Source organism: Leptodactylus fuscus, chromosome 2 (genome assembly GCF_031893055.1).
Source record: "Leptodactylus fuscus isolate aLepFus1 chromosome 2, aLepFus1.hap2, whole genome shotgun sequence".
Classification (NCBI taxonomy): Eukaryota; Metazoa; Chordata; class Amphibia; order Anura; family Leptodactylidae; genus Leptodactylus; species Leptodactylus fuscus.
In genome coordinates, this window is record NC_134266.1 from 1110514 (window position 1) to 1123279 (window position 12766).

Consider the following 12766-nt stretch of genomic DNA (forward strand, 5'->3'; position numbering starts at 1 on the left):
CTATCAGACCCATTTCCCGTTACACTATCAGACCCATTTCCCGTTACACTATCAGACCCATTTCCCGTTACACTATCAGACCCATTTCCCGTTACACTATCAGACCCATTTCCCGTTACACTATCAGACCCATTTCCCGTTACACTATCAGACCCATTTCCCGTTACACTATCAGACCCATTTCCCGTTACACTATCAGACCCATTTCCCGTTACACTATCAGACCCATTTCCCGTTACACTATCAGACCCATTTCCCGTTACACTATCAGACCCATTTCCCGTTACACTATCAGACCCATTTCCCGTTACACTATCAGACCCATTTCCCGTTACACTATCAGACCCATTTCCCGTTACACTATCAGACCCATTTCCCGTTACACTGTCAGACCCATTTCCCGTTACACTGTCAGACCCATTTCCCGTTACACTGTCAGACCCATTTCCCGTTACACTATCAGACCCATTTCCCGTTACACTATCAGACCCATTTCCCGTTACACTATCAGACCCATTTCCCGTTACACTATCAGACCCATTTCCCGTTACACTATCAGACCCATTTCCCGTTACACTATCAGACCCATTTCCCGTTACACTATCAGACCCATTTCCCGTTACACTATCAGACCCATTTCCCGTTACACTATCAGACCCATTTCCCGTTACACTATCAGACCCATTTCCCATTACACTATCAGACCCATTTCCCGTTACACTATCAGACCCATTTCCCGTTACACTATCAGACCCATTTCCCGTTACACTATCAGACCCATTTCCCGTTACACTATCAGACCCATTTCCCGTTACACTATCAGACCCATTTCCCGTTACACTATCAGACCCATTTCCCATTACACTATCAGACCCATTTCCCGTTACACTATCAGACCCATTTCCCGTTACACTATCAGACCCATTTCCCATTACACTATCAGACCCATTTCCCGTTACACTATCAGACCCATTTCCCGTTACACTATCAGACCCATTTCCCATTACACTATCAGACCCATTTCCCATTACACTATCAGACCCATTTCCCGTTACACTATCAGACCCATTTCCCGTTACACTATCAGACCCATTTCCCATTACACTATCAGACCCATTTCCCGTTACACTATCAGACCCATTTCCCGTTACACTATCAGACCCATTTCCCATTACACTATCAGACCCATTTCCCGTTACACTATCAGACCCATTTCCCGTTACACTATCAGACCCATTTCCCATTACACTATCAGACCCATTTCCCGTTACACTATCAGACCCATTTCCCGTTACACTATCAGACCCATTTCCCATTACACTATCAGACCCATTTCCCGTTACACTATCAGACCCATTTCCCGTTACACTATCAGACCCATTTCCCGTTACACTATCAGACCCACCTCCCGTTACACTATCAGACCCATTTCCCGTTACACTATCAGACCCATTTCCCGTTACACTATCAGACCCATTTCCCGTTACACTATCAGACCCATTTCCCGTTACACTATCAGACCCATTTCCCGTTACACTATCAGACCCATTTCCCGTTACACTATCAGACCCATTTCCCGTTACACTATCAGACCCATTTCTCGTTACACTATCAGACCCATTTCCCGTTACACTATCAGACCCATCTCCCGTTACACTATCAGACCCATTCCCCGTTACACTATCAGACCCATTTCCCGTTACACTATCAGACCCATTTTCCGTTACACTATCAGACCCATTTCCCGTTACACTATCAGACCCATTTCCCGTTACACTATCAGACCCATTTCCCGTTACACTATCAGACCCATTTCCCGTTACACTATCAGACCCATTTCCCATTACACTATCAGACCCATTTCCCATTACACTATCAGACCCATTTCCCGTTACACTATCAGACCCATTTCCCGTTACACTATCAGACCCATTTCCCATTACACTATCAGACCCATTTCCCGTTACACTATCAGACCCATTTCCCATTACACTATCAGACCCATTTCCCGTTACACTATCAGACCCATTTCCCGTTACACTATCAGACCCATTTCCCGTTACACTATCAGACCCATTTCCCGTTACACTATCAGACCCATTTCCCGTTACACTATCAGACCCATTTCCCGTTACACTGTCAGACCCATTTCCCGTTACACTATCAGACCCATTTCCCGTTACACTATCAGACCCATTTGTGTTATCGCCCCCCCTCCCCTTCCTTCCATTTTCCCGACTGTCGATGACGCTGAATGATAAAGTCGTGGACGCGTAAAAACCGCTTATGATGTAAACAGAAGATGCGCCGCTTGTTTTTCGGCTGCGCGCCCCCTCCCTTCTCATTTGCATTGTGATGTGGGTTTTCGGTATTACAAGATGAAAGGTGCAGCGATGGGGTTGTCAAGGCAACCTATATTTTTCTGGACTATTTCTGTCAATTTCCTTAACTGCAAAAAAAATAAGAAAAAGGTTTTATCCGAATGTAAATGAAGTGATGGCGAGCAACGACGTGAGGATGAAGGATTGGGGGTTAATACGCGGAGGGCACGGCGACCGGAGGAGGGGGAATAAATCAGCGCACAAGAGCCGGAAGATTTATGGATCTCCTCTATACATCTACAAGACATGTACAAATATACGGTTATATAACGGGCTGTGGACTTGGGGGTGTCACTACATAAGAAGACGTATTATTAGCCAATATCCAAGGGGTACTAAAGGGTTCATATCAACATCCCCGGTGGTCTAGAGCAGTGAAGTCTTTAGTGTAAGTATCCCTGGTGTGTCTAGAGCAGTGAAGGCTTTAGTGTAAGTATCCCTGGTGGTCTAGAGCAGTGAAGTCTTTAGTGTAAGTATCCCTGGTGGTCTAGAGCAGTGAAGGCTTTAGTGTAAGTATCCCTGGTGTGTCTAGAGCAGTGAAGGCTTTAGTGTAAGTATCCCTGGTGTGTCTAGAGCAGTGAAGGCTTTAGTGTAAGTATCCCTGGTGTGTCTAGAGCAGTGAAGGCTTTAGTGTAAGTATCCCCGGTGGTCTAGAGCAGTGAAGTCTTTAGTGTAAGTATCCCTGGTGGTCTAGAGCAGTGAAGTCTTTAGTGTAAGTATCCCTGGTGGTCTAGAGCAGTGAAGTCTTTAGTGTAAGTATCCCTGGTGTGTCTAGAGCAGTGAAGGCTTTAGTGTAAGTATCCCTGGTGGTCTAGAGCAGTGAAGTCTTTAGTGTAAGTATCCCTGGTGTGTCTAGAGCAGTGAAGGCTTTAGTGTAAGTATCCCCGGTGGTCTAGAGCAGTGAAGTCTTTAGTGTAAGTATCCCTGGTGGTCTAGAGCAGTGAAGTCTTTAGTGTAAGTATCCCTGGTGGTCTAGAGCAGTGAAGTCTTTAGTGTAAGTATCCCTGGTGTGTCTAGAGCAGTGAAGGCTTTAGTGTAAGTATCCCCGGTGGTCTAGAGCAGTGAAGTCTTTAGTGTAAGTATCCCTGGTGGTCTAGAGCAGTGAAGTCTTTAGTGTAAGTATCCCTGGTGGTCTAGAGCAGTGAAGGCTTTAGTGTAAGTATCCCTGGTGGTCTAGAGCAGTGAAGGCTTTAGTGTAAGTATCCCTGGTGGTCTAGAGCAGTGAAGGCTTTAGTGTAAGTATCCCTGGTGGTCTAGAGCAGTGAAGGTTTTAGTGTAAGTATCCCTGGTGGTCTAAAGCAGTGAAGGCTTTAGTGTAAGTATCCCTGGTGGTCTAGAGCAGAGAAGTCTTTAATGTAAGTATCCCTGGTGGTCTAGAGCAGAGAAGTCTTTAGTGTAAGTATCACTGGTGGTCTAGAGCAGTGAAGGCTTTAGTGTAAGTATCCCTCGTGGTCTAGAGCAGTGAAGGTTTTAGTGTAAGTATCACTGGTGGTCTAGAGCAGTGAAGGCTATAGTCTCCACATCCCTGGTGGTGTAGAGCAGTGAAGGCTTTAGTGTAAGTATCCCTCGTGGTCTAGAGCAGTGAAGGTTTTAGTGTAAGTATCCCTGGTGGTCTAGAGCAGTGAAGGTTTTAGTGTAAGTATCCCTGGTGGTGTAGAGCAGTGAAGGCTATAGTCTCCACATCCCTGGTGGTCTAGAGCAGAGAAGTCTTTAGTTTGCACATTCCCGGTGGTTTAGAGCAGTGAAGGCTTTAGTGCAAGTATCCCTGGTGGTCTAGAGCAGTGAAGGCTATAGTCTCCGCATCCCTGGTGGTCTAGGGTACTAAACCTTATATGCATCGATATCTTTCATGGTCTAGCGATATAATTTTAAGAATCCTTGGCCGATTTGAAGTGTTTTTTTTCCATAAACACTGGAGAACCTAGCGGAAGATAAAATAAAAAGAAGCAATCTGAACAAAAGAGCGGGGGATGGTGAGTATTGCTTCATTTTTTTTTTAGACCAACCTCGTCACCCCCCCCCCCCTTCCCATCCCCCTTCTTGGTGATTCCTGGTGATCTGGAGGGGTAATAGGGTCATTGTCATCCCTGCTGTTTTACAGATTTATCTCAGCATTCCTGTTCCTCCATTGCACTCAAGCGTTAATTTGTTATAGCAGGCAATCTAGGACAAGGAAAGGGTTAATGTCACCATCTCTGCTGATTCCGGTATCTTCCTACTCTGCCTCTGTGTCAGTCTTTACTGTATTTCTGGAATTCTATTCATGAACTAGAAAGCTTGATACAATGTTTCCTTCCCTGACAGTGGAGTGCTGCAGTGCATGGAATTATATAAAATAGCCTAGAGTTCTTCTAAGATTCAGCACAGACCCTGAGCCTGGAACATACGGAACGTCCTGGAATGGAGAGGCCGCTTCAATGACAGTTGGTGACAGAAGACTCGCCTGAAATGACACAGTGACAGCCTGACTATCATTATTGATGAACCTGTCGCTACAGAACTCTCCACACTCGGCTCAGCGTCGGCCCTGGGAGATAAGTGGCCTTATCATGGCCGTACAGCCGCAGCACCGGCAGCTCCTTCCTGACTGTAATCTCCATAATTCTAAGTGGGGTGAATTTTTATAGCGAGCATTCATGTCCGGGGGGGTGGGTGGGGGGGGGGGGTGGTGATCTTGTAAATTTTTGGTTTTCAATCTTTGATCTGAATGAATATTGTGTAATACCTCACTTGCCCTGCGGAGGCAGTGTGAAGGAACTGAACGCTTCTTGTTTTCCCAGTCTTTAAAGATAATCACTGGTGGTCCCGGCAATAAGACACTTTTTTGATATGTTTACTATCAAGGGGGCCTTCTTGTCTTTGTCAGCTCAATAAGTAAGATACAGTGACTGGATAAAGGGAAGAATCTTCTCATAAACCGTGGGCAACATCACAGCTTCTTTTTAAAGAACGCTCCGTAATTTCAAGGGTCTTGTTGAATCTCAAGGGTCTTTTTGAAGAAATAGCTCCCACTTAAGGGTCTAATGCAGGAGCCTCGGGAGATGAGGACGTTATTATCCAATCTATTTACAGGGATCGAGTCGAGAGCTTTCCATATGTATAGACACAAATCCCCGGAGCGGGGGAAGGAACAATCACAGGTCTAGATGACTTGAGGGACATTAGTCTGACTCACTGACAACCCACTGGGGCAAAAAGTGGTGTGACAACTTATACATGGCCAGAATTTTTGTATTATCCACAGCAAGTTGACTTTGTACCCACAGGAAACCATTGGTGGTCAGCCAATGGGCAGGGTAACCACAACCGACCCCACAAGAACGGCAGACCATGGCGCCCCATGTGGATAGAGCCCAAGCCCCACTCCGATGAATGGTCACACATGTACACCACTACTCTAGTCACATGGGGCTCTCAGGACTCTTGTGATTGGTGGTGGTCCCAGTTGTCAGACCCCCAGATATTAAACTCTTGTCGATATCCCCTACCTTGTTGATAGCAGACAAGTGTAACCCCATTACGGAAGAACAATTCCCCCAAAAAACAGTTGATCACAGGGTGTCCTGCCTCTGGGACCCTAAAGCTTTGGGGGGAAATTGCCCTGACATAGGAAACCCTCAGTATAACTATTCATGATAGTCGTGGTCACATGACCAAAAGAAAAAGTGGAGGCCACAATCCCAAAAAATTTCAAAAACAGTCACCTTTGACTTTTTTCCCCATAGGAAATCCTTGAGGTCGGACAATGGTCGTGATTTTACGGGTGCACTAGGGCCCCTATGTACAGACCACCACTGTATCCACCTGCGGCACTCTGGACTTTTTTGACCACAGGGGGTCCAACAATTAAACACTTATTCCCGACCCTGTGGAGAGGAGACAAAGGTTAATCGTGGGTAACCCCATAAAGTCGGCATAAAGTCCCGTTTTGTTAAAATGGTTCCCAAGAAAGTGTTTCTTCTGTCAGGATCCCAAGTGATCAAGTATAAGCCAAGTATTTGATAACCCTGCAGCACCCCCACAGGGAAAATGGGGTATTACAGGCATAAGTCCTCCAAACTAAAAGACGTTCTTCCTAGATTTGAAATAGGGATCTCTCTGCCTCTGTCCGAATTTGCCAATGAATAAGCTGTTGTTAACCCCTTCTGTTTTATTACTTGTGCCTTTCCCTGCAGAGCATCTCCCCCTTCGCCGCTCTCTCTGCAGACTTAGGATTTTTATTTTCCTAATTCAATCCGGAGAAGGGAGAGCGTCAGGAGGTAGCATCTGTTTCCCTGTCTAATTAATCTGTGGCCAAATGAACAACGCGGCGGCGCAGCCGTGATGATTTACTAACATTGTCATCTCCTCGACCTTTCTGTGAGGGGATCCGGAGCGGAATGAATGCGATCCTTTACAGCAGATGAATGTTCTGTTTGCCTAAGACTTGCAATTTGCATCTGTTTTCTGTGACGTGTCTGCACGAGGCGATGGATGAAACGTGCGCGACACAATGAGCGTCATGGGGAGTCCTATAGAAAGCTCAGACCGAGGATGAAGAAGACAGAGGATTAGTAATGGCTGCGTGACGCCTGGTCGGTACGGAGACTGGTACCAGTGGCACATACATGAACCCATTGTTCAAGGGGAACCTGAAGGGGATTTCCAGGACTGGGATATTGATCAGATTGGTAGGGCCCAACTACCAACTATCTAAAGAGGCTTCAGCCACTGACCACTAAGCCTAATAATACACTAACACTTGCCAATTCTGCACAGGTTTTCTTTGTATTATATGAGGATCTCAATCTCCGGCCCAGTAAGTGCATTGTCGGCCATATTAGCTGTCACAGGGCTGTTTTTGTGTCGGTTATTTTTGCACATTATACTATAAATGACACAACCAGGAGGAGGGGGGGGGGGGGTCACATACTTTTGCACATTATTCTATAATTCAGAACTATACGGCTCCGTATACATCACACAACCCACTGCCAGGGGATCGATATCCACGCGGCCGCCCTCCGACCACATCCTGTATCCACGGCCTAATGAATTCCAGCCTCGCCAATTATTCTGCAATTAACCCCCATTGTTCTGCCCCCGGGGAGGACGATGGGTTAATGACTGCGCTAATCATTTACGGAGAAGCTGCCGCACTTGCATTTCTTTATCTAGACATCGAGGATCCCGGAGATGTCAAAATATCCGGAATTATCTACCAGACGCTGCGCTCACAGCTGTGCTAAATTCCCAGAGGTGCAAATATTAAAAGTTTAATAGCCCCTCGGTCCCCGGCTGCTGTAATGAGTCTTCCGAAATGAATCACATATTAAACACTGCATTTAAGTGGAAATTATACCTCCAAGCCGCTCACTACTACAGGGCGCACAATGGCTCACCGTCCCTCCTCCGCCATTGATAGGGGAGTCCTCGCAGTAATTATTCCATTAGGGAATCGTTCACACCATTAAGGAACCCTTCTGACATCATCAGGGAATCCCTATTAAAAGGACATGCTTCCTGTTGCCTAACAACAAGCAGGTGACTACTCCCGCTCACCGTGTTACTGCGGACACCAAAGCACAAACAGACGATGTCTCCGCCATTTCCCTCAGATCCGAGGGGGTGGAGCCATCATTTGGCAGGGTGGATCAGAAAGAGTGTCTAAGGTTTTGAGAAAACCATTCTCACCTTTCTTTAAAGGGGAACGTTCACCTCCTCCAACTTTTTGCATCTTTAATAGTCGCCTCTCCGCTGATTCTGGCGCAGTTGGAATTTTTTCTCTAGCCCCCACCATTCCTGTGTAATCGATGCTGTAAGTTTAACCGCTCCATAGGTTTCTTAGGCTGCCTATTATCCTGTGGGCGGTCCTAGACTACAACAGAAAAACAGGGACCGCCCACTGGACAGTAGAGCGTATAATAGTGCTGAAAACAACACCAGCAATTGCTCCGTAATGGTGGGGGCTAGAGAAAAAATTCCAACTGCGCTGGAATAAGTGGAGCGGTGTCTGTTGAAGGATGCAAAGAGTTGTAGTTGGAGGAGGCATGAAATGTGCCCTTTAAAGGGGTTACACAGGGCAAAAATAAGCTTACTGGTGGATTTCCTGTTCTGGATGATACTTCATATTCCTGAAGGTTTCCTGGCGACCTAATTGTTATAGATCTTGCATTGGGGTGCAAGTAAACCCCCGTCGGCTGATCTGTCTATAGATAATAAGGCGAATAGTGGGTGCTTTATAAGAGTAATAAGATTTACAACCTGACGTAAGAGGATCAACCCTCTACTGTGCTGGAGCCTCCACTAGGGGGAGCTCACTGCATACAGCACCCAGTGCATCATAAATCTGCATGCAGTGAGCTCCCTCTAGTGGTGCCAACAAGCAGTCTCAATTTTATCATTTAACAGGGGATTTGGAGCTTTGCATCAGGTATATTAGAACCCCGACCCCTATATAGATATACTGAGAAGTGAACCACTACAGAATTGTTACCTAAAAATGAAATGGTGTTGAAAAGTGGAGAATCCCTTTAAGCCATCCCACTGTGGTCAGTTTGTTCATTGCCTAAATGGCTGATAACAGAGAACAATGCACTGGATACAACACATGTAGGTAAGACAGACTAGAGATGCAGATCGGACAGACCTCCATGATGACTGACTACCACTCCCATCTGTACGTCCGCTCTGGGTTGTCGTACTCACCCATTACAAGGACCTCCACGCGATCCTCATTTTTGCCTTCCAGATCGTCGGAGACAGCGACAAGACAGTAATAGAGTCCGCTGTCCCCCCACTGCACCGTGCCAAACTGGAGATCGGCATCTGGAAGAGACCACAAAGACCGGAAGAGTTACAGGAGGGACAGACAGAGTTTAAAGGGGTCTTCCAATGTTAAAGGGGTTGTGCAGGATTAGATAACACGTCTGATTCCTGTTTCCCGGGAAATGACATCACTTCTGTTGGTCACATGACCGTGCTGCAGTGCATTGTAACGGGACAGCGCTGCAGCATGGTCATGTGACCAACGGACGTGATGTCACTTCCTGAGAAGAAGAAAGCGGCCATGTTCTCTAATCCGGCACAAACCCTTCAAGGAAAAGATTTAGTAAAGTTCAAAAACTTTGTAATTCGCTTTATATTCCTAAAGTTTGTGTTCCCAGATCTCTGCTCGCTGTCAGTGACGTCCAGGACCCCGGGAAGGAGATAGGGACTTTATACTGTCACCTCCCCTATATACCCTATATACAGGAACATGTATAATATAGAAATAAGATGAGTCACACGTATGATCTCTGCACATCTGTGTCTATTACGAGCAGTTCTATATCTGGGCTGTAGGGCGGTTATATTTCATGTGTACAGTCGGAGTGTTTCTATTCCATGATAACAAGCAGAGATCTTACATTTCTCTTGCCCGCGCCCCCTCACAGTATACAATAATCTGTATATAAGTGACTATATCATCCCCATATCTCTAACAGTCACATAAATCCGCCACCTTCCTCCAGGCCACAAAACTTTTATGTTTTAATTAAGAATCCCAATACAATAAAGTGAATCAGCGAACCGAAAAATAGAAATAGTAACGATCTGAATAAGAGTAACGGCCATAAAGTGTATGGAGGGACGGAGGAGCCACAAGATAAAGTCACATAGTCTGTAGTGTCATCACTGCGCAAGGCCAACAAACCCAACCAGGATCTGAGAGCCGCTCCCCTCCAGCACCACCTCTGTCCATAGGTGACATCTGGTATTGCAGCTCAGGTCCAGTCAAGTATATAGTCCTGAGCTGCAATACCAAACACAACCTGTGGACAGGGAGGGCGCTGTCCTAATACAACATATGGGCAGAAATTGTGGGACAATGTCTGTAATGTAAGATGCCAAAATATCTGAAGTGCAACTTTACTTATTCAAGTAAAGATTCGCCTTTCAGGACAGTGAGAAAGTAGAGTCCTGAGGATGTTAACGCTTAATTACTATCACGGTGCCTGTCATACACCGCCACTATACACAGGTCATTACGGGAGACACCATGATAGTACCGAAGGGTTCAAGGGCAACTTTGGATGTAGTCGTGCTGAGATTGTCACATGTAATAGGGCTGCGTGTTACAGTAACATTGTAGTTGTAGTGGTGCCGAGCTGGTCAGATGTAGCAGAGCTGTGTGTATCAGGGGTCTCCTGTCACTGTATATAGGGCAGGTCCATATCCCAGTGTCAGCGCCGATCCCGTATTACAGGGGAACATATACTAAAGCCGAAGTCCAGCTGATCCCACAACAACTGACACAGCTCTGCTACATCTGACTCTGACACTGCCATACAACTATAGCCTAAGCCTGGTCACGCAGCCTCTCATAATAGATAGAGAGCCTTTCAGGATCCTGAGAAAGCTGGCTGACATATTACACAGCTCTTCTGTCCCTCAGCACTATATCAGGGCGCAGGTTGTGTGTGGTATTACAGCTCTGTCACATCTAAAGACCTAACCTGCAATACCTGACTTGGCCTATGGACAGGGGTGGCGCTGTTTCTGGCAGATTTTTTACAATCCTGTTTAATACCCTTCCTCATAGGACACTGATTTAGAATCCACCATGTGTAGGAAAGTGATCAAAAAAAGTGAACGAGCCCTTGAAGATTTAGAACTGAAGCTGTGACAAGTGTGAATATTGTAGCGATGACGTCACTGGATTTTCCTCTTGTCGGCCAATCAGCACAAGGGATTCCCACATCACTCGCCATAACATCTTACCATTAACGATGGTGACGGGTCGTCCCTTGTAGAAGTCCCCCAGGGTCACACTGTCTCCTAGTTTGGAGGCCACGGGTCGCACCGTCCGGCTGCCATCGGCACAGTCCAGGTACTGGTTGCCCCCCATGTTGGCCTTGTTGGGGGCTTTCCCGATACCTAAAGCTTCTTCTGTGCGGTCCTGGCAAAAAGATTTATATTTCCACTGGACCAGGACGGGCTGCGACGAGGTGGTGGAGTAATGGCAGCGCAGCAGCGTGGACTGGAACAACATGACCGACTTCTTGTGGTCCGGCATCGTCACTTGTACCGCGCGGGACAGTCCTGAGGGACAAGAAGAAGGAGAGTAGTCAGCGACTACAATATGTAGCATATTAGCAGGATATAATGCAGAATACGCCCCGGAGACTCCGATACAAGAGACAGACTAGATTATTCCACACTTTATATTATACTCCAGTGACATCACCACATTATAATAACTAATATACAAGGCAAGAGGAAGCGTGACCATATATACAGCATCTGCAATAAGACAGTATATAGCTCTACAGAGACCAATGTAGGGGGCGCCATAATAATATATATAGCAGATCTCCAGTATAACAATCTATGGAAGGAGGACAATCCTAATAATATTATACATCTGACAGTATATATATATATCCTATCCTACTACTATAATACATGTGACAGTATATATATATATATATATATATATATATATATATATATATATATATATATATATATATAATATATATATATATTAGTAGGATAGGATATATATCCTATCCTACTAATATTATACAGGTGACAGTATATATATATCCTATCCTACTAATATTATACAGGTGATAGTTTGGATGTTTGTTCCTCAATCACTCAAAAATGGCTGAACGGATTGGAATGAAATTTGGCACATAGATAGATTGTAACCTGGAGTAACAAATCACCTACTTTATATCCTGTTAAATGACATGGCTTCACCACTGTTATGAATTTATGTTCACATACTATATTACACTGCTCATATCTAAGCTTCTGAGAAAGCCAGGGCCGATATCTATCTGTGTAAACACACACTAACCCTCAATGTTCCTGCATTTGCTTATTATCTGATCTGCTCCAGGCAATGCTGACACACTGACATGGGCAAGCACCTTTGATGCAAATTGGCAGTTTCTCAATTTTAAAACAAGGAAAAAGAAAATCTAATTTGTCGCAAACAACGAGAACTATGAAGGAGCCAGAAGTCACAGACGTCTCCTCAAGCAGAGCAGAGGGGGATCATCGACACCAACAACACGCTCAATATATGGCATCACAGCGAGCTGCTGAGATGCCAGAACAATTACAGGGACGGTGTAAAGAACAACTTCAGTGCTAGGACAACTTGAGAGCCGCCGAAACGCCGGTGCAGGCAAATCATCAACGCCCACAACATGCTGATTATATGGCATCCCAGCGAGTTGCTGAGATATCGCAACAATCATGGGCAAAGCGCAAGGAATGAGTTCAGCGGCAGGCCAGCTTCACAGCTATCGAACTGCCGAAGCTGGTGGATCATCAACACCAACAACACGCTCATTATATGGCGCCCCAGCGAGCCGCTGAGATGCCGGAATAATCACAGGCACAGTGTA

The 12766-nt window shown here is 45.7% G+C and overlaps 1 protein-coding gene across 1 annotated transcript; it reads right to left on the reverse strand.

Moving 5' to 3' along the window:
* Window positions 1-4249: 4249 nt before the first annotated feature.
* LOC142194251 (immunoglobulin-like domain-containing receptor 2) lies at window positions 4250-11449 on the reverse strand. Its single transcript, XM_075263267.1, has 4 exons — window positions 11124-11449; window positions 9044-9188; window positions 6186-6247; window positions 4250-4302 (listed from the first exon to the last, which is right to left on the reverse strand). Exons 1-4 carry the CDS (start codon window positions 11416-11418, stop codon window positions 4250-4252), a joined length of 555 nt encoding a protein of 184 aa, XP_075119368.1. The 5' UTR covers window positions 11419-11449.
* Between the last annotated feature and the right edge of the window lie 1317 nt (window positions 11450-12766).